At 42.9% G+C, this 23855-nt stretch overlaps 1 protein-coding gene across 4 annotated transcripts in view; it reads right to left on the reverse strand.

The window, feature by feature from the left end:
• Nucleotides 1-23855, reverse strand: part of LOC126299391 (caspase activity and apoptosis inhibitor 1-like) — a 200820-nt gene that overhangs the window by 60484 nt on the left and 116481 nt on the right. For all 4 annotated transcript variants that reach the window (XM_049991264.1, XM_049991263.1, XM_049991265.1 and 1 more), the window contains one exon: nucleotides 8324-8386. In XM_049991264.1, coding sequence (XP_049847221.1) covers nucleotides 8324-8386 — 63 coding nt within the window. The remainder of the gene's footprint in view (nucleotides 1-8323; nucleotides 8387-23855) is intronic.

Raw genomic sequence — 23855 nt, forward strand, 5'->3', positions numbered from 1 at the left:
TTTCTGAACTGCACTTAGTGTGTAACAGTCTTTTCAATGTGCCTGTCTAACTCAAATTGTCATCTTTATGGTGAGTAGCGCTCTATCCTTCTCATAATCGTTGATGACAGTGTGTGTTGAGACACACACACACACACACACACACACACACACACACACACACACACACAGCAAGCCTTTTGCCTTTTTAATCAAAGGATATGGCTGATCAATATTTTCTTTTGCAATTTTTACTTCTCCAAACAGACAGGACTTTCCCTACTCCAAATAGGATGATTACCAGAAGAATTAACAAAAACTTAGAGAGATGAATATGACATCCTTACTTCAAGGGCAGTCTGTCTGTACTTTCCATACAGTGTGTAATCTTCATATGACAACATGGTATGACACTGGCATTTGAAACACACTATTGGATTCGGCACAGCAGACAGCCGGAGACAGGTAAAGCCTATTTTAATGAATTTTGGAATACCAGGGTGGTGAATGCCTACCCAAATTCTCTCTTCTGAAGCTCCTGTATGTCACTTATCTGTTCTATTAATGACATCAACTCCCTTCTGTTCTTACTTTTCAAGTCTCCAATTACCTGGTAGTCTCTCACATCACAAAGTATTTCGTAATTAAGTGTGTTGGGCTAGTCTGTCAGAACTGGGGCCTTTCCAAGAAATTTTGCATTTAAATGCAACGTGGAATGATTTCGGGGGGAAAGGGGGGAGGGGCATCTTTTGAAGTATTGCGGTAATCATTAATTTTTTCACTAATTTTAGTGATCCTGCATCATCCTGCAAAGCTCTCTTTCTCTCTATTTTTTAAAGAGTTATTAGGACTCATGAATACCCTACAAGGGGCTAGGAAAAAAAGTAATCTGAGTGAGGGGCCCATGAGTATAAGCACATCTAATACAATTACAGAACTGCAAGTGCTCAAACAGTTACCCACCATGAAGTGTTTTGCCTCTGTGCCCATTCATATCGCACTGTTCACCTCAACTTATTTGCTAGATATATTCAACCAACCTCACATTAGGTCATGATTTCCTTTCTTGTAAATACACAATGTTCCATCACAGTGCCTAGTGGTGGTCATTGAAGCACACAAAGATCTTAATGACATGGAGGACTCTTGTTACCCAAACCAAAACCCAGCCATTAAATGTTGAGTTCCCAGAAGTGCTCAACATTTAATATGACACAGAGGTCAGGTGGAAGCTGCAGATGCAGGGAGCAATATCTCCCATAAGTATTATTGTCCATAACAGCAGGGACTAAGATATCGCTCTCAACACTCCTCATAACTATATGTACTTAATGCAGACCAGTTTCTTCAACATTTATCTAAGTACTCTCCCACTAAAGTACACCACACTCAGATATTAATAAGCACCCACTAAAGTACACCACACTCAGATATTAATAAGCACCAGTTTACTGTTTCTCTATTCCAAACACAGATTTTACCACTGACTTAACACTTGGTTGCAAAACTGAAACGGGAGTACAGTGGGGTATAGCACATTCTGTCAGTGCATGTTCTTTAAAAGGCTCTCTGGTTGCTCAACTTTGATGTTTATTTGCCTAATTTACCAGATATTATAATCTCCAAAAGAATTATACCACCTTTGCTCACTTCTGTAGTCCTGTGAATAGCTTGGTTGGTTGGTTAGTTTAAAAAAGGGGAGAAGGGACCAAACTAGGAGGTCAACGGTTCCTTGTTCCTAATAAAACAATGCTGCAAGTGTAAAAATAAAACAGACAAGACATATAACAGAAAATGGAAAGAAAGGAAAAACCACAAGAATGAAAGAAAGGCAATGAACATTAAAAGGAACAAAGGAGGAGAAGAAAACAACAGAGACGCAAGAAACAAGAGAGTAAAACAAGAAAGCAGATTACAGTAGCTTGCCGACCACAACAATAAAAAAGTTAAAGCCAGCCACTCTGCAACACATTAAAACCTCCACCCTAAAAGCACTAGGGTGGAGGGGACAGAAAGACATAGGACATGCGCTAAAACTTACATCAAATGATACAAACCACCGTCACGAATAAAACGTAGAACTAAATCAACCATTGCAGCGTTTTCAGATAAAAGTAGTGGCAACAAGTCCGATAACCCATGCTTTCGTCGCTGGGCAGTCAAGGGGGACAGCGCACCAGAATATGGACCACTGTCAAACGGGCACCACACCAACACTGAGGTGGGTCTTCACAGCACAAGAGGTAACCTTGGGTCACCGAAGCATGGCCAATGTGGAGCCCGCAGAGGACAACTGATTTTCTGCGAGAGGCCCAAATGGAAGACTTCCACACATTCGTAGTCTCCTTAATGACACACAGTTTGTAGTGTGTACTGTAATGCCATTCCATCTCCCAAAGCTGAAAAAACCTGTGGCATATGTCAGAACGGAGGTCAGGTTCAGAGATGACCATCTCCAGAGGTGGTTTCCGTGTAGCCTGTTTGGCCAGCCTATCGGAAAGTTCGTTGAAAGGGCTGCCGACATGTCCTGGGGTCCACACAAACACCACTGAATGACGGGACCAGTCCAGGGCATAGATGGACTCCTGGATGGACGCCACCAAAGGATGGTGAGGGTAGCATTAGTTGATAGCTTGTAGGCTGCTCAAGGAGACAGTATACAGAAGAAACGATTCCTCGGAGCATGAACGGATATACCGAAGTGCATGAGATATGGCCACCAGCTTTGCAGTGAATACACTGCAGCCATCGACCAAAGAATGCTGTTCAGTATGGCCTCTGTGGACAAAGGCGTAGCCAACATTACCATTAGCCATTGAACCACCAGTGTAAACCACTCCAGAGCCCCGGAACACTTCAAGAATCGAGAGGAAGTGACAGTGGAGGGCTGCAGTGTTAATGGAGTCCTTACGGCCACGCAAAAGGTCCAGGTGAAGCTTCGGCCTACAGCTACACCACGGAGGTGTACGTGAATTGACCTTGAGGAGAGGTGGTACAGTCAAGGACTCCAGTTCAGACAGAAGCAATCACACATGAACCACAATCATTGGCCCTGACCTGGGCAGACTATGCTGGAGGTGAACCGCCGAGATTGGGAAAAGAAGACTGTAATTAGGATGCTCAGGAGAGCTATTAATGTGTGCAACATAACTGGCGAGCAGTTGTGCATGTCTGATCTTCAATAGAGGGACTATAGCCTCCACCAGTATGCTTGTCATCGGACTCATCCTAAAAGCTCCTGTCGCTAGTCGTTACTCCACAATGGTGCGATGGGTCAAGCAAACGCAATGCTGAGAGCACCACTGAACCATACATAACACTCCCATAGTCAAGGCTGTAATGAATAAGTGCTCTGTAGAGCTGCAGCAGCATGGAGCAATCTGCACCCCAGGTGGTGTTGCTAAAGCAGCGGAGGGCATTGAGGTGCTGCCAACACTTCCGCTTAAACTGACTGAGATGAGGAAGCCAAGTCAAACTAGCATCGAAAACCAAACCTAAGAATTGATAGGTCTCAACTATAGTGAGTGGATCATCATTAAGATAAAGTGCTGGTTCCGGATGAACGGCACAGCATTGACAGAAATGCATGACACACGTCTTCATGGCAGAAAACCGGAAGCCATGGGCTACAGCCCATGACTGTACCATGTGGATGGTTCCCTGTAGGCGACATTCAGCAACATCAGTACTGGAGTAGCCATATGAAATGCAGAAGTCACCTGCATACAGCTGCTGATAGACCATTAACGGTCACTAAAAATAGAGACACACTCAATACAGAGCCCTGCGGGACCTCATTCTCCTAGATATGGGAGGAAGTATGGGAGGCACCAACTTGGACACGGAAAGTACGGAATGATAGGAAATTTTGAATGAAAATCGGGAGTGGGCTGCGGAGACCCCACTCATACAATGTGGCAAGGATATGATGTCACCAGGTCATGTCGTATGCTACCATGTGTTGGCATCTCTAAAGGGCTGTTCAGGTGGCAGACTTGAGGGACACAATATTATCAGTGGTAGAGCGACCCTGACAGAAGCCGCCCTGACATGGAGCCAGTAGGCCACCTGACTCCAGGACCCAACCCAACTGCCAAAACACCATACATTCCAGCAGCTTACAAAGAACACTGGGGAGGCTGAGAGGCCGATAGCTATCCGCATGAAGTGGGTTTTCAAGATGTCGCTTGTAGTCAGATGAGAGATGTTTAATCATCTGACTGTGGATCTCATCTGACCCAGAAGCCATGTCAGGGCAATGTGCAAGGGCACTGAGGAGCACCCACTCCATAAATGTGGCGTTATCAGATTCACTGTGGCGTGTAGTGAAAGAGAGGACTTTCCCTTCCAGCCGTCGTTTGAAAGTGTGAAAGGCTGGGGGGTAATTCTCCAATGCAGAGGCTCCAGCATAGTGCTCAGCAAAGGGCTCGGCAATCGCGTTTGTGTCGGTAGATAACACACCATTTATGGTAACACTGGGAACACACGTTGGGGTCTGATAACCGAAAATACGGTTGATCTTTGCCCAGACTTGGGAAGGTGACGTGTGTCACCCAATGGTGGAGACTTATCTCTCCCAACACTCCTGTTGCCGTCGTTTGCTAAGTTGGTGAATGCGGGCACGGAGCCGTTTAAAGGCTATGAGGTGTTCCAGGGAAGGGTGACACTTATGGTGCTGGAGAGCTCGCCTACGTTCCTTAATTACCTCAGAGACTTTCGTCAACCACCAAGGGACTGCCTTATGCCAGGGGCACCCTAAAGAGCGAGGGATCACATTTTCTGCCGCAGAAACAATTGTTGTAGTCACCTGCTCAACCACCACATTGATGATCCCCTGTCGGGGAGATTCAACAGTGATAGCAGAGGTGAAAGTTTCCCAGTCCACCTTGTTTAAAGCTCATGAGGGCAGGCATCTGTGGGCATGACACCAGGGCAGTGAGAGGAAGATGGGGAAGTGGTCACTACCACACAGGTCATCATGTTACCCTCCGCCACACATCGTCAGGTGGCTTGCGGAGTATGCATGTAGCTGTAGATGTACTCTCCGGTGGATAGATGGGAGAAGTCCTGGGCTGCAAATTGATAAATCTATGGCCGAGTAACTACAATGACCCAAACTGAAATCCGTGGCGGCCCTAGTATTTATGATGCAGAGGTCGAACTGAGACAGTAAAGTTTCCACATCACTGCCTTGGCCAGTAAAAACTAGTGCCACCACACAAGGGGTTATGGGTGTTAAAATCTCCCAAAAGTAGAAAAGGGTTAGGGAGTTGGTCAATATCTGCAGCTAATACATTCAAGGGTACTGACCCATCTGGATGAAGAATACATTGCAGGCAGTTATTTCCTGTGTCATACTTATCCTGACAGCCACAGCTTCAAGAGTGGTTTGAAGGGGCACAGTGTCACTACATACTGAGTTTAGGACATGAAAGCAAACTCCACCTGAGAATCAATTAGAGTCGCTACAATTCCTGTAATATCCCTTATAGCCATGGAGGGCAGAGGTCCACATTGCTGGGAACCAGATTTCCTGGAGGGCAATGAAGATAGCAGATGTAAAGCTTAACAGTTGCTGTAGCTCAGCCAGGGGGTGGAAAAAACAGCGGCAATTCCACTGGAGAATGACATCGTGAGACTGGGAAAACATGGAGCATTCCCTGAGGCAGTTTACACCTCAAGGTCACCTGCTGTCACCGACTTTTTGCCTGAGCAGTCTATATCTATTGTGTCTGAGGGTCTGGCGAGATCTAGGTCCTCAGCAGATGCCAGAATCTCCACCCCATCCTCCGACGCAGAGCTTGTTGGTAGCGGTGGTGTGGGTGCCACCGCAATTTCCTTGGTCTTAGGGGCCTTCTTTTTGGATTTCTTTCATTGTTCCTTAGGTTTCCCTGGTTGGGAGGATTTCACTGGCTCAGTCTCTGGGACTGAGGATAAACGTGAAGCCCTACGACCAGCAGCTTTTGAGTTCTTCAGCCACTGGTGGGTGTCATCTTTCCCAATAGCAGAAACCTGGGAACGGAGTGACCCAAGGGACCCCTTCCTAGCGAGAGAAGCTGAAGAAGACTTCTACTTTTGTGGCTTAGAAGTGGGGATGGACATCCCCGATGGTTGGGGGTAAGTGTTGCTCCCTAAGCTTGTGGTGCGGGAACAGGGAGGTAAGTGGCCCCCACCATCAAGGGGGCAGGTGTAGTCTTCCGGCTCTGAGAGGTGACTGGGAATAGTGGACCTGATGGTGCCAGAACTGTTGTAGCGGTGGCATAAGGCAATATCATACATACAGGAAGCAGGCGTTCAAATTTTGTCGTAGCCTCAATGTAGGTCAGTTGGTCCAGCGTCTTGTACTTCACGATTTTCCATTCTTTCGGGAGAATCCTGCAGTCCGGCGAGTAAGGCTAAGGCGCTCTCTGCAGCTGACACAGATGGGAGGCGGGGCACATGGAGTATTGGGATGTGATGGGCATCCGCAATCTCGACATGTGACGCTAGAAGTACAGCAGGAAGACATATGGCCAAACTTGCAGCACTTAAAGCACTGCTTCGGGGGGAGAGATATAGGGCTTTACATTACAGTGGTAGACCATCACCTTGACCTCCTTGGGCAATCTATCACCCTCAAAGGCGAAGATGAAGGCACCGGTGGCAACCTGATTATCCCTCGGACCCTGGTGGACATGTCGAAGAAACTGTACACCTCACCGTTCTAAATTGGAGCACAGCTCATCATCAGACTGCAAAAGAAGGTCCCTGTGAAATATGATACAATAAAACATATTTAAGCTCTTATGGGGCATGATGGTTACAGAAAAATCCGCCAGCTTTTCACAAGCGAGCAACGTCCCTGACTGGGCAGAGAATGTTGTTTTGATCAAGACTGACCCAGATCTCATTTTGGACAATCCCTCCACCTCCCAAAACTTGTCCTCTAAATGCTGAACAAAGAACTGAGGCTTCATAGTCATGAAAGATTCCCCATCAGCTCTCAAACATACAAGGTACCAGGGCGAATAAGATCCGCTGCCATCCCTAGCCTGACGTTCTTCCTATGGTGTGACTATGGAGGGGAATGATTTGGGGTCATACTTCTGTGCATTGAATTGAGCTCATGAACGCTTAGAGACTATGCTTCAGCACGCATCATCCGCCCTGATGCCACCCACTCCGACCAGGGGCCCTCCCCAAGGGTGCCACCCAGCCACAGTAAAGGCCACCTGGCAGGATAGCCATTGCCCGGAGTCCCAATGCCCCAAGGAGATGGGCACCTACCCCTTGCCATACGTGGGGAGTTAATGGTGCAGGCATCGGCAGAGTGATCCCTGTGTGGTCAGGGAGCACAACCAACATGGCACATGGCAGCCCCACCACAACGGACTGGCTGGCGTGCTGGGTATCAGGTGTAACCAAGCAAACAAGTCCATTATCATCGTCAGCATAGAAAATGATACTACACAGTTGATGGAAACATACGCACCCAGGAGGGTGACCTTGCCCAACAGTTGGAGAATGAGCAGAAGTGCAGATCCACGTCAATGAAGGATGTGATAGGTCTCAGCGCATGATGAACAGAGTGCACCATGTAAGACACCTTTCCCCAATTGGCTCGCTCTTCAGGAACATTTTGAAAAATGGAGGTCAAACTCTACAGGGGGACACTTTTGACAGGCACGAATACCTCGGGCCTATTCTTACTCCCAGACCCACAAGGGACTATTGTGAATATTCCAAGCAACTAACCCTGGTAACTGGATATATTGTTTCAGGGACACTTAACAGAACTTAAATTGATGAAGAACCTTACTGTATTAACATGTGGAGAGAAAGTGAAAAATACCTTAACTTTTAGACAGAGTGTTGCTGAGCAGTTTTGAGAAGCACCTATGATAAGATTCCATGGAACAATGTTTAAAGGAAGATGCAAAATAGAAACCACAGTAAAGAAATAAAGTTCTTTTCTAACATGATGGCTCTTTAATTTAGATAGCTGGAGTTTTTGTCTTAATTATGTACTCTCTTGTAATACATTCCGCTTACTATGTACTGTCACCAAAAAACGATTAAGTGGAAACTGCAGTATACTAACAGATGACAACAGTGCACCAATCACTTATAAGAAAATCATTGTATATTATGTCTGTCTCCTTTGTGACTGACTACAGCTTCTGCTTTTAAGCAAAACCCAAACTCAAAGTCAGATTTATCAGAGATGTACACCAACTACAGACTGACACTGAAAACAGGCATGTTTTAACAATATGTACCAGTTACAATCTTCCCAAAGCAGTTAAATATTTTTTTAACAAATATTTTCATTCATTTATGAAAATATACAGAATATATAACTTACTGATTTCCGTACTGCTTGTGGTTTTCTCATCCTCTGAACTTGATGATTCATCCCAATTATTACCTGGAAGAAATCACACCCATTTATTCAGTTACTACAGATGATAGCTACCACTGAATATGTGTATGACTACCATAAAACTTTCCAGAACAAATATCAAGAATCAAAACCCTTTTTTAAGTGAATCAAGAAAACAATTCAGTTAAAAAATACATTTTCAGGATAAATTGGAATCCACAGAATCAAAGCTCAAATTGTGATACACAAACTGCATACATGATGCACAAAATTGTAAATTCTAACAACTAGTGCATTCAGTGCATAACAATTGCTGTCAGATTAACTGGAATTCAAATTCAAATCATATCTGCTCAACAACTCCATCTACTCCACAGAAGAGTTACTCAATGTGCAACACTATTGTGTGTGTTTCATTCATATTCAGCCTGACAAAGAGAAGCACCAACAGAGGGAGGAAGAAACAGAAACAAACATCACAGGTTGAGAGGGTATATAATGTTATTTCAGTGATTACAAAATTGAGTCAAAATTTAAACAGAACTTGACAGCATGAGCCCACTTATCAGTATGATGTTGCAACCCCCTTTGCCCCCCACCCCCCTCTCTGGCTGGCATGCAAGTACTGATTTGAATGGGAAGGGCATCAAAACAACTAGGATGAAGTTTATGTCTGAGCTAGTCCTTCATGTTCTGTTGGAGAGAGATCTGGGAAACCTGCAGGCCACAGGAGTATCTCACTATTGAACAGACAGTTGAAACAGACATATACCACTGTGACCAAGCACTGCCTGTTTGAAAAATTGGATGGTGATACTGTCATACAAGAGGTAACACGAGGATGCAGGTGATTGTGCTGCAGTGCTGTGTCGTCAGAGTTCCCTCGATCCCTACCAGCCATAACCGAAGTCATACCTGATGGCTCCCCATGCCATGGCCGAAGTCACACCTGATGGCTTCCCTTATCATCTGGAATAGTGCAGAAACGCATTTCATCACTAAACACAATGTGATGCCATTCATTAGCAGTCCATGCTTCCCAGTCATATCCCAACTCCAAACACAGACGTTTGTGTTGTGTTATTGGCAGCATGTGCATGGGATGGTAATTTCATAGCTGGCTTACTGCCAGTCTCCGACCAAAGGTGCAGTAGTATGACAGACAATGTTGCAGCTAGTCCATTAGTTGTTCTCAGATGGCAGGTGCAGTTGGGTGCAGTGTTTACCACGTGCTTGATGCACAATGCGGTGATCATCTCTTGTGATGGTTAGACGTGGTCACTGGAACCTTGATGATGAGTATGCCTGCTCTCACAGTCCCTTGCAGTCCAACATCTGGCCACTACCACATCTGAATGCTTCACAGATCTGATTACTGTACAATCTGATCAGTCAACCAAATGGAGACCCACAGTAGGGTTCCTTTCAAACTCGTTAGGTGCTGATAATGCTGTCTTATGTGAGTGCATCTCATCTCTGTGTCCTTCACAGTGATCCAACAGTTGACACTGCTCGCACCTCTTATACACCCTACCAAGCCTGATAACAGCACTGAACATGAACAACACTAATGCACCCCAATGGCTGTTCTAGCTGTCACAGAAAATTGCAAGTCTGGGCCTTTGAGAGAGAGAGAGAGAGAGAGAGAGAGAGAGAGAGAGAGAGAGAGAGAGAGAGAGAGAGAGAGAGAGAGAGAGTTGAGACAAGGTAATACTGTATTAGGAATTATAAAATTAATTGTATAAATAACAAACAAATGAAAAATATTATAACACAAGTATTGACTGCTGAATAAAAACAGATGGTGTCTATAGAACAGCTGTAATAAGTGATGATCCAAAAGTATGTTCACATTATCATACCAACATGAAAAGAGACAACTGCTTTTGTCATTGATTCAAATTAAATTTGATTCCGGTTTGTTTTACAAGTCATAACCTTCATCTCAGTGGACCAAGGAGGGAGGCTGCTGCCTGGGATGGTAGCAGAATCTGTAATGATGGAAACTGTCAGTCGTGGAAGAGTCACAGTAGTAAGTGTTGTGAAGGAAGCACGTTTTTTTATGGTAAATTCAGAGTTCACACTAACAGTATTGTGCATGAGATAGGCAAGGAGGAGTAGCAGATACTTCCATAGGAAGGGATATGAATATAGATATTCTTTGGTGTTGGTTTGCAGTGAACAGCATTTTGAAGTGATTGCTACACAAATTGGAATTCGTAGGAGGTTAGTAGTAATAGTCCCAATGCGCAAGGCTCCCGCTGGTAATTCTGAGATATTAACAAAATAACTTAATACTTTACTGAGTATTTTTAATTTTGTACAGAATTGGATGATACCTAGTGTTAGAGTGTAATGTAAATTTTCGTAGAATATAACTATACTAGTCTGACAGTGCTCTCTCTTGCAATTTTTTATCTGTATCTACATCCAGACTCTGCAAATCTGTGAAGGACATGGAGAGAGTACTTCCAGCTGTACAATGTATGAGTGGCGTTCAATAAGTAATGCCCAACATTTCTTTAAAAAATCATAAATATACATAGACGTTCTTGTTGTTAGTGCATGTTTGATGTTTGTTCTGTGCAGCACTGAAGTTTTGAACTGTTTGTCACATGGCAGAGCCGTAGTACAGTGTCAAAATAGCGTCTACAAATGACTCACATTACAAGCAGTGTGCTGTTATTGGATTCTAGTGTGCAGAAAAAGAAATCGTTGTGAAAATCCATAAACATTTGTGTGCAGTGTATGGTGATGCTGCAGTTTATAGGAGTACAGTAGGGTGATGTGTAAAGAAAGTTACAGCCTCAGGAAACGCTGAAACAAAGCTCCTTGATCAGCGATGCTAAGATCATCCTGTCATAGCCAATGCTCCAGACATGCTGAATCGTACGGATGCCATTATTCGTGCCAACTGGCACATCAAAACTCGACAATTGGCTCTACAGTTGTCGGTCAGCATTGGAAGTGCATCTGGAATGATCAAGACACTCAGATATTCAAAGATGTGCTAATGAAGGGTGGACCACAAGATTCAAAGAAAGGCCACTTGATCTAAATTATTGGAGTGTTTTGAGATCAACAGAGAGACCTTTCTGTCACTGATCATTACGGGGGACATGCAGTGAAAACAAGGCTACATCTACAGTGCAAGAGCTTTTACCGGCAGGGAATACATGCTCTTCCACAACATTGGTGTATGGCCATAGAACATGATGGACACTATGTAGAAAAAGAGGACATGGACAAGACATACTGATGTATATTGTCACCAAATTCTGACTCTTAACAATAAATATGTTATGAGAGAAAAATATGGGCCATTACTTATTGAACAACTTTCCTATTACAGTTTCTTCTAATTCCATTCACATCTGGAGAATGGGAAAAATGACTGCTTATATGTATCTGTGTGTGCCGTCATTAGTTTAATCTTGGTTTCACAGCTTTACGGGAATGAGATGCAATGGGTTGCAGTATATTTCTAGATTCCACACGTGCCCTGCTGGTTCTTGATACTGCAGGTAGGCTCTCATGGGACAGTTGGCATCCATCTTCAAGCCCTTGCCACTTCTGGCTTTACAGTATACCTTTAATTCTGTCCCCTGGATCTAAGAAACCTCTGACCACTTGTGTTTTTTGGTATGGGTCCCATATATGGTTCAAATGGCTCTGAGCACTATGGGAGTTAAATTCTGAAATCATCAGTCCCCTGGAACTTAGAACTACTTAAACCTAACTAACCTAAGGACATCACACACATCCATGCCCGAGGCAGGATTCGAACCTGCGACCATAGCGGTCGCGTGGTTCCTGACTGTAGCGCCCCTTCGCCCGGCTGGTCCCATATACACTTGAACAGTATTCTAAGGTGATTTTCACAACTGTTTCATGAGAAATCTCCTTTCTAGACTGACTGCATTTTCTCAATATCCTACCAACAAACCGAAGTCCTACCAACAAACCGAAGTCTGGCACCTGCTTCATCCACAGCTGAACCCATATGATCATTCCATTTCATATTTCTTCAAGTTGTATGGGTTGACTGATTCCCATTGTGACATACTGATATTTTACTAAAAGGGTATTACATTTTTGCATTTAGTGAAGTGCAAAAGTTTACATTCCTGAACTTTTAAAGCAAGTTGTTCATCTATGCACCACTTTGAAATCTTCTCAATATATGACTGCATACCATATTTGTGCAAATTTTCTCAGACAGTACTTCTTTACAGATAACCACATCAGCAACAAAAAGTCTGAGGTTACTATTAATATTTTCTGCCAGGTCATTAACATACAATATTAACAGCGAGGGTTACAACAAACTTCTCTGGGGCATGCCTAAAGCTGCTTATACATCTATCAGTGCCCCAACTTTCTGTGCAATGAGAACTCAATAATACACCCCTGAATGTGTAATTTTTGATTATTCTCCTAATTTGTTTACATACTACAAGTACTGTAATAATTAACGAGTGATACAAGAAATAACGTTCTCACTCCCACTCCAGGATAACAGAGTAAATGGCAATATGTAGCACGGCAAGAAGTTTTGCTAAGGTCGGTGAGAGGCTGCTGTCAGGTGCAACAACCTGTGGGAGGCTCCTCATACACATGCACAGATTTTGTACATGTGGTGTAGCTACAATATGCACACAGTAGAAATGTTCAAGGCTGTATTTTGATATTTCTCATGTGCAAGAGGGAAACACAGGTGGGTAGGGGAGGGAGGCTGAAGAACCTGAACAAATGAGATTAAAAGCATGGTGGATTAAGGCAGCTGTGGAACTACCACATCTAATTCTCCTCACTAATTAACTACTACCTAGCATATCTTTAAAGCATGTCACTGCAAACATGGCATATCGCTGGGACACTGGGAACTATCATGCAATCAACTGGAAAAACCCAACCAGAATGGCTCTAAACCAGTAGCAGTAGCAGCCATAATCACTTCTGATAAGCCATAGCAAGTTAGACTACACAATTTAAAAGAACTACACTGTTAGCTACTGTAATTACAACAAAGGAAGGATAGCAATTTAAAATTTTTTACTTATGCTGTATACAAATTATAGTGGGAAGTGTTGTGGTATAGACAGGCAGAGTACTGCAGTGACAAGCAAACTCGGGACACGGTATTGCAATTACCGCCCTGAAGTCATGGAGCTGATGACACAGCTAACCCGCAATGTGCCCCACACATTATCCAAGTTGGTGATGCATTCCTCCACCACCAGACAGCCAATCATCAGGGCATTATTTATACCCACTGATGAAGCCACAAGACAGATTCAATGTGGCGACCATAACTAGATGGCTGCTGCGCAGCTGGAAACTCCAGCATATGCTGGACAGCTGTCATCATCATCATCATCATCATCATCATCATCATCATCATCCTGCCATTTGTAAAGCTGCTACCTCCACACGGCCACAGCTGGCTGTGCTAAGCACAGTTGCATCTGCTTGCAACAAGAGTACTGCACTAGCTTCAACTGGTGCTGCTAAGCACTGTGTAAGCATGCTGCCTCCCACAATGTGCATGACCTCCAGGCAAGTCCACCACCGGCACACTGACATGAAGGTGCCACGAGTTGATTCCAGGCAGTGTCACCAGGCAAGAGTGTGCATCTGTATCTCCCCTATCTCGTTGCAACAACAGAGTTTTTAAGCAGCCCACTGCACCCACAATACCCAGATGGGAGAGGCAAATGTTATCCTGACAAACTATAAGAATGGCTCCTCTAGTGCCCACACCCCAGGCCTCCACAAGTGGCGTCAAAAACGAGACTGGAGGGAGTGCTACCATCATTGTCAATACTGTCAAAAGTAAGTAGCAGCATGTATGTTCTACAACTACTCGTGAGTTCCTTGTATCTGTTGTTCCTGGATTTGTGTCCATCCTATTCCCTCTGTCCTCTAGAAATACCATACTTAAATCTGGAATAGATGTGGTTGTGGTACCGGCCTGCAGTGACACCCATGTAGACTACACCAGGTGCTAAAAATGGTGTTTCAGCATGGGTCGATACCTGGTACCTCAGAACCATTTGTGCTATTGGTCTATAAGTGTAATAATTTCATGTACTCCATGTGCACTTCTGCAACAATGGATCTTGAGTGAACTGGAAACCTCTAAAACGGTGTACTAACTTTTTCTTTCCAACAGTGTATTTTGGGTGAATCAAACATCTACCCTGTCCTCTGGAATTTTATCATCTTCCCAACTTTCATTTAACCCTATCTGATTGCAGCTTTCAGGACCCTCATTACATTGGACACTCACATTATTAAGTTTTCCAAGTAAAGGTAAACCCTATTTTCCAAATATCAGCTGTGAGATGTCATACCTTTCTAGAAACTGTATACTTACTTTCACTTCTTGCAGAAGATTCCTCAAGTAGTATCTCTGCAGTTCGAAACCGTGTATCGCTATTGTTTGTGTTAGTACCACTACTTTATTAATAGTCCTTCAAACTAGCATTTCTCTGTGTCTTTCGTATGTTTAAGACCCATTAATAGTTTCCAGTTTCTAATTGTAATAATCTTTCTTTTCCATTTATGCAGCTTTTACATGCTCAGAAAGATGGCCTTGTGTCTGTCTGTCTTGCCATTATCGAGAGAACACTAAACTCTAATCATCTTTCCTTTTCAAAATTTCCTTAACTGAAATTCCATTTTCTTTTTATGGCAGTGAAACAAGCTTTATGGTTTTTATGAATTTCTGAGATATTACAAGATTTTGGAGTACAATATAATTCTAGTTGCAGGAGTATTGCTATTGTACAATTGTGGATCATGTACTATCTACGCAGCTGATATTCTTTGTAGAAATGGCTACGTTAGAGGGGGGGGGGGGGGGGGGGGGAGAGAGAGAGAGAGAGAAAACACACACACACACACACACACACACACACACACACACACACACACACACAACACCATACCATTACTTCACCAGAATCATAGGCCCAAATTACTTTACAACCTTGGTCACCCAGAATGTGGGAACCACCCCCTAAGCAAAGCATATATTACTTCCCACAGAGCCTGACTATTGCCATGACACAATGCTGATGAAGAATTACGTAGGATAAGATCACTCAAAATCATCATTATCTTCTTCTTCTTCTTCTTCTTCTTCTTCTTCCTCCAGATCTCCATAACAACAGACAGTATAATAATCAAAATCCAAATAGTATCATAGCTGATATTCTGCACATATGTTAGGTGTTCATTTAAGGGACAACTAAAATACATTTTGTACTGCATGTTCAGATTTCAAAGACAAAGTAGGAAAGTTCAATAACTAGAAATCCCAGCCATAGGATTACTTTATAACTGATATGAAAATGTTCTGAGATTCATAACCAATGAGATGTGTACTACAGAAATTCTCAGGCTTTGTCTGCATTTGCAACCCCTTCTGACCTGATGGAACATTTTCATCTTCCTTACTGCCTTCCCATTGCATGATTACATACTTTATGAATTGGTGAAACTGATGAAAGTGCAAATTAGACTTTAACGCAAAATAAATTTAAGGGTGTGGCTCCAAATTGGTCGGTGAACTCTTAGCATTTTCTGTTTTATTTCACTCCAAACTGTTATTTAACAGCCTTCATAGTTACTGACCACACATTATGATTTCGAAATAAAAGCTTGGATCTTTTTTTAAAACTAATAATAACCTCCTTCTTAAAAGTGTTGTCTTACAATTGTTATTATTTAATTACAATTATTTATAAACTGTTTTATAATTCAGAGAACAAGTAAGAACAATACTGCAAACTTTTTGAAACATCCTCTCCCAAATTAAATCTCTGGTGCACTAGATATGAAAGAATTTGGGTAGCTTAAATCTACAATTACATAAAATGCCTTTGATGATTGTGTTAATGGCTTACTGCAGCTCGGGTTTGATATCTATATCATCACACAATGTATGTCTTTTTGCATAAATAATGATGTATCAGTTTAAAACAGATCATATTAACAACATGTGACATAACTTTTTTTTTAGCACTTCAGATGTTCTTTTCACTTCAAAAACAATGGGAGAAGGAGGGAGGCAGGGAACAGGAGGTACTTTTACTGCAAGTGCACACACTTTCTTTATTTTGTTGTTACATGTTCTCTGGTAACAAATTGTGATGTTTACAACCACAAGCTTAAACTGTGACCCATCAATAATGAATAAATATAGTTCCTTGCATCCATGCATCTGTAGTCACACCGGTCTGAAAGGTGCTTCATCAGCATCACTGCTGTGTTTATATTGGCCTTTCTGCTCTTCTCTCTTGGTATTTGATGTAATACAAGAAGTATGATCCAAGAATGAATTTTTACTCTGCATTGGGTTAATTTGAAACTAGTTAGCAGGGAAGCAGGAGAGAGGTAATGGTGGAAGTAAAACTGTGATGCTGGGTTGGAAGTGCTGCTTGGATAGCTCAGTGAGCAGAACACTTGCTCACTAAAGGCAAAGATCCTGGATTTAAGTCCCGCTCCTGGTACACAGTTTTAATCTGCTCTGAAGATTCAAGAAAGAAACATTGTGCCTACTACTAATTTACAACCACATTGCAAACTTAACAAGAACTGAATGTAAATAACAATGACTGGTTATGCATCTGCAGCTTTTTGGGCCATTTACAGCACGGTTGGGTGACAGATTGGGAAAGAAGGAGCTTACGGCACTCAACAGTGACTGACAAGGAGGCATGGGATCAAATTGGACATTCTGCCTAGATCTAAGGAAATGTTGTACTCAGCAAAGGCAACCAAGTTCTCAGAGTCTCTGACATGCATAACATATTATGCAAATTACGCAGCGCAAATCATTTGCACTGATACCAAACACCACAGACAACATTCCTGAAACATAAAACTAAGGCAATTTGAGAATTCAGCTGTCATGGGACACAGCATTACCACCCGACACAAATTACTGTTTGAGACATATTGAAATTCTAGCACATATCTCACACTGTTTGGCTCTACTAATCAAAAATGCCTCCCCCCATGAACCATGGACCTTGCCGTTGGTTGGGAGGCTTGCGTGCCTCAGCGATACAGATAGCCGTACCGTAGGCGCAAACACAACGGAGGGGTATCTGTTGAGAGGCCAGACAAACATGTGGTTCCTGAAGAGGGGCAGCAGCCTTTTCAGTAGTTGCAAGGGCAACAGTCTGGATGATTGACTGATCTGGCCTTGTAACAATAACCAAAACGGCCTTGCTGTGCTGGTACTGCGAACGGCTGAAAGCAAGGGGAAACTACGGCCGTCATTTTTCCCGAGGGCATGCAGCTTTATTGTATGATTAAATGATGATGGCGTCCTCTTGGGTAAAATATTCCGGAGGTAAAATAGTCCCCCCATTCGGATCTCCAGGCGGGGACTACTCAAGAGGATGTCGTTAGCAGCAGAAAGAAAACTGGCGTTCTACGGATCGGAGTGTGGAATGTCAGATCACTTAATCGGGCAGGTAGGTTAGAAAATTTAAAAAGGGAAATGGATAGGTTAAAGTTAGATATAGTGGGAATTAGTGAAGTCTGGTGGCAGGAGGAACAAGACTTCTGGTCAGGTGACTACAGGGTTATAAACACAAAATCAAATAGGGGTAATGCAGGAGTAGGTTTAATAGTGAATAGGAAAATAGGAATGCGGGTAAGCTACTACAAACAGCATAGTGAACGCATTATTGTGGCCAAGATAGATACGAAGTCCACACCTACTACAGTAGTACAAGTTTATATGCCAACTAGCTCTGCAGATGATGAAGAAATTGAAGAAATGTATGATGAAATAAAAGAAATTATTCAGATAGTAAAGGGTGATGAAAATTTAATAGTCATGGGTGACTGGAATTCAGTAATAGCAAAAGGGAGAGAAGGAAACGTAGTAGGTGAATATGGATTGGGGCTAAGAAATGAAAGAGGAAGCCGCCTGGTAGAATTTTCCACAGAGCACAACTTAATCATAGCTAATACTTGGTTTAAGAATCATGAAAGAAGGTTGTATACATGGAAGGACCCTGGAGATACTAAAAGGTATCAAATAGATTATATAATGGTAAGACAGAGTTTTACGAACCAGGTTTTAAATTGTAAGACATTTCCAGGGGCAGATGTGGACTCTGACCACAATCTACTGGTTATGACTTGTAGATTAAAACTGAAGGAACTGCAAAAAGGAGGGAACTTAAGGAGACATGACCTGGATAAACTGAAAGAACCAGAGGTTGCACAGAGTTTAAGAGAGAGCGTAAGGGAACAATTGGCAGGAATGGGGGAAACAAATACAGTAGAAAAAGAATGGATAGCTTTGAGGGATGAAGTAGTGAAGGCAGCAGATAATCAAGTAGGTAAAAAGACGAGGGCTAGTAGAAATCTTTGGGTAACAGAAGAAATATTGAATTTAATTGATGAAAGGAAAAAATATAAAAATGAAGTAAATGAAGCAGGCAAAAAGGAATACAGACGTCTCAAAAATGAGATCGACACGAAGTGCATAATGGCTAAGTGGGGATGGCTAGAGGTCAAATGTAAGGATGTAGAGGCTTATCTCACTAGGGGTAAGATAGATACTGCCTACAGGAAAATTAAAGAGACCTTTGGAGATAAGAGAACCACTAGTATGAACATCAAGAGCTCAGATGGAAACCCAGTTATAAGCAAAGAAAGGAGAGCAGAAAGGTGGAAGGAGTATATACAGGGTCTATACAAGGGCGATGTACTTGAGGACAATATTATGGAAATGGAAGAGGATGTGGATGAAGATGAAATGGGAGATATGATACTGCGTGAAGAATTTGACAGAGCACTGAAAGACCTGAGTCGAAACAAGGCCCCCGGAGTAGACAACATTCCATTGGAACTACTGACGGCGTTGGGAGAGCCAGTCCTGACAAAACTCTACCATCTGGTGAACAAGATGTATGAAACAGGTGAAATAGCCACAGACTTCAAGAAGAATATAATGCAGACTTCAAGAAGAATATAATAATTCCAATCCCAAAGAAAGCAGGTGTTGACAGATGTGAAAATTACCGAACAATCCGTTTAATGAGCCACAGCTGCAAAATACTAACACGAATTCTTTACAGACAAATGGAAAAACTAGTAGAAGCCGACCTCGTGGAAGATCAGTTTGGATTCCGTAGAAATGTTGGCACACGTGAGGCAATACTGACGTTACGACTTATCTTAGAAGAAAGATTAAGGAAAGGCAAACCTACGTTTCTAGCATTCGTAGAGTTAGAGAAAGCTTTTGACAATGTTGACTGGAATACTCTCTTTCAAATTCTAAAGGTGGCAGGGGTAAAATACAGGGAGCGAAAGGCTATTTACAATTTGTACAGAAACCAGATGGCAGTTATAAGAGTCGAGGGACATGAAAGGGAAGCAGTTGCTGGAAAGGGAGTAAGACAGGGTTGTTGCCTCTCCCCAATGTTATTCAATCTGTATATTGAGCAAGCAGTAAAGGAAACAAAAGAAAAATTTGGGGTAGATATTAAAATTCATGGACAAGAAATAAAAAATTTGAGGTTCACCGATGACATTGTAATTCTGTCAGAGACAGCAAAGGACTTGGAAGAGCAGTTGAACGGAATGGATAGTGTCTTGAAAGGAGGATATAAGATGAACATCAACAAAAGCAAAACGAGGATAATGGAAAGTGGTCGGTGATGCTGAGGGAATTAGATTAGGAATGAGACACTTAAAGTAGTAAAGGAGTTTTGCTATTTGTGGAGCAAAATAACTGATGATGGTCGAAGTAGAGAGGATATAAAATTTAGACTGGCAATGGGAAGGAAAGCGTTTCTGAAGAAGAAAAATTTGTTAACATCGAGTATAGATTTAAGTGTCAGGAAGTCATTTCTGAAAGTATTTGTATGGAGTGTAGCCATGTATGGAAGTGAAACATGGACGATAAATAGTTTGGACAAGAAGAGAATAGAAGCTTTCAAAATGTGGTGCTACAGAAGAATGCTGAAGATTAGATGTGTAGATCACATAACTAATGAGGAAGTATTGAATAGGATTGGGGAGAAGAGAAGTTTGTGGCACAACTTGACCAGAAGAAGGGATCGGTTGGTAGGACATGTTCTGAGGCATCAAGGGATCACCAATTTAGTATTGTAGGGCAACATGGAGGGTAAAAATCGTAGAGGGAGACCAAGAGATGAATACACTAAGCAGATTCAGAAGGATGTAGGTTGCAGTGGGTACTGGGAGATGAAGAAGCTTGCACAGGATAGAGTAGCATGGAGAGCTGCATCAAACCAGTCTCAGGACTGAAGACCACGACCACGACCACGACCACAACAACAACAACAACAATCAAAAATGTAATGGGGTTCCCCCAGTGACCTGGAAATTTCAACATATAGTGTAGATTTTTGTCGCATGTCGAGACAAAAAAGGGGGAGGAGAGGGCATTCTGCCTGCAGGCTCCTGCCCTGGGAAGCAGCATTAGTAAAGTAACTGGCATGTCGCATGGACACATTAGGCGTCACTTGTTTCATCTGTAGGATCTGCTGCCCAAGTGCCTTACAGTGTACCCAAATGGATACATAAAACTTCCTTGTCACTTGAGATGGAGAGTCAATGTGGGTGCTGGCTGTCTGGCCTCACCCATTCACCCTGCAAGTGGACAAGTGGCTGCTTCTTCAGCAAGGTCTGAGCAGACACAATGAGAGGAGAAATCTGGTAGTTGCTGATATCTCAAGCATTAGGTGCATTTTGAAGCCCATTAGGGTAATAGCATCCAGCGACAGAATGAAGCCCAATGAGTGCTCAGTATATCTGCCAGAAACCTCATCCAAGAAGTGGGGAAAGCATTCTGTGCAACTACTGTAGGTGCAGGGTGGAATCATATTCACGTTATGGCTGATGTCTGCATGAATATGAATATTGCTTGCATTTTTATGCCATTCTCAGTTCATGCAGACACTGTAAAGACTGTGGGCCTTGCTTGCAGGGTACAAGCAGAACTTAGAAATTGCAGTATCATACTCAGAATTGATCGGGGTCTTTTGCTTTGAACCCAGAGCCTCCATCGATTCTGTGACAGTAATATTGGCTGCAGATTTCTGGCCCTGCATTATAGCATGCAAAATTGTAGGACTCACCTTAATAGGTCAGGTGCACACTACACAGGAGAAGCTGCTACTTGGATAGCAGATTACTTTAGGATTACATGGTGGTTATTTTTAGGCTAGGTAATAATATGAGGAGCTCTGATGAACACTCACCAATCGATAAGCAGAGAACGTAATTAGATCACGTACAGTAAAGACACTTTAAATGGCAAAATTTCAACATTACATTGCCAAAACATCCACAACAAACTTACTTATTTTACCGTTTTCCAGGAGAGCTGTTATGCTCAAAGCTCTGGTATACTTACCAAGGCACTGAACATATCTGAGAAGGCAGGTTATACACTGTAAGAGTAGTAGTATTCATTGCAGTCAACAAAAATATTGTGTGTATGAGGGTCAACTTTGCGCCTGATGGCAAAGTTATCTAGCTGTGAGTAACTGAGCTAGCTGAACTTGGGTTAATCATCAGACATTTTTATCAGCCACCCAGTTCTGCAATAGTAGTTGCTGAGTCATTCAAGGAAAGTTTACACTCAGTAGCATAAATGGAATGTCTATGGATTAACTGCAGCTGGTATTGACAGGCAGCCTTGTGAAGTAGTTCTGAACACATTTTCCAAAAAGTCTTGACTACCTAGTTCAATAACTTAAACACAAAGGAAATATTACTGCACAACAGATCCAACATGTGGGTGAGCACATAATTTTTGAAAAGTATTAGCTGACAGAGACAGCAGAGAATCAGATTCGACTCATACCATGTGTCACAATCAGTATATGGGGCACACAAAGCGTGCGGAAGTCACAGAAGGCATGGTGTCACTCATAATACGTTTCCACACTGAGCAAAGCTATAATAAAAGAGTGCAATTGGTGCAACATGATGGCTCCCAATATGTCATTTGCAAGCCTTACAATACAGAGCCATAACATGTCATATCCAAGCTCAACTGCTCCACATCATCCTAGCACTAACAGAAAATGTGAACACAAGAGGAAATGACAATAACTTAGACACCATGGTGGGAGCAAAGTCCAATGACAACTCCAGGTAAAGAGGACAAATGGCCACATAACCAGTCATGTGATGCTGCGTCCAACTTAAATACCCCCTTTCCAGAAGCCTCAGTCTCAGGGTCTGGTCATCCCATCTGGATCTCTGATTCCAATGGAATGACAGTCTTGCTAGTTACACAATAACTTGGTTGGTTAATTGTGATGTGCTGCCTGTTGCCCCTGAGACTGCACCCAGCTGGCTGTAGTAGAATGTAGCTGCTGATGGCTGCTACTGCTGTTTGACACCATGATGACTGATGGAACATATGAATGAACCAGAGCTTTTCCCTGGTTAAGGGCTGTAGCAAGTGAATGCAAAGTACAGCCTTCATCCTGTTGGACGAGGTACCTGAGTACTGCCACCTTGACTGTGCATGGTACTGCCTCCCTAGTTGATTTGGGACATTTGCTTCTGCCTTCACAAAACCTGCTGCCCATGATATGCTGTTGGCCCCGGCTCACAATCAAGTCCATCTGTGAGAGTACTGGGGAGGGATCCACTACCTGTTGGTGAGGAATGATAGGCTTATCCCTCAAACTCCTGTTCTGGCAACCTGCATGACATCACTGCTGAGTCCTGACCTACACTATGGCCACAGCCGACAAAGCACTGCATCCACATTCCCTGTCACAGTTGATTGTGCAACTCAGCATGTCTTCTGCTGTGCTGGAGAAGAAAACCCCTATTGTCAAATCACATGCAATAAATACGCTTCCAGACAACACTGTTTCATTGGCGTCATAGGGCATACAAGAGCCACCCACACCAGCTTTTGAGCTCAGCCTCCTGCATCTGTAGTGTCACTACCTCGTCTCCTCAGCCTCCATGCCCTCTAAAATTCCTGTCCTGAGGGGGTGGCCAGAACAATTTTAGACCTCGTAGTTACAAACAGGCCCAACCTTAATCAATGGTGTCAGTATAGAGACAGGCATTAGTTGTGTTGTGTTTTGCTGTAGGGTACAAACAAGAACTGAGGTCATACGTGCCCAAGTCAAAACTATAGAACATGAGCACAGAGAGGAGTTAAATGACTATACGCCAGTCCCAATTGATGTAACAGAAGGCAGCTAAATACAGGCATGTGGAAAAAGGGCTAAAAAAAGGAACCATACAGAAACAGAAGACCAGAATTAAAAATTAAATGGCCTTTGCCATACTGCTTTGGCAGATGAAAAGTAAGACACAGTCGACAGCCTGCGTGTCATTTGTTAAAATGGCCAATAACTCAGACGGCAAACCCAAATGGGAATGTAAAAGGTAAAAAATGGACATTCCATCAAGAAGTGGCACACAGTTAAAACTTGAGTGCAATGTGGACAAAGTGGTGGGGCAGCGCCTCTTAGCA

This window comes from Schistocerca gregaria, chromosome X (assembly GCF_023897955.1).
Source record: "Schistocerca gregaria isolate iqSchGreg1 chromosome X, iqSchGreg1.2, whole genome shotgun sequence".
Lineage (NCBI taxonomy): Eukaryota > Metazoa > Arthropoda > Insecta > Orthoptera > Acrididae > Schistocerca > Schistocerca gregaria.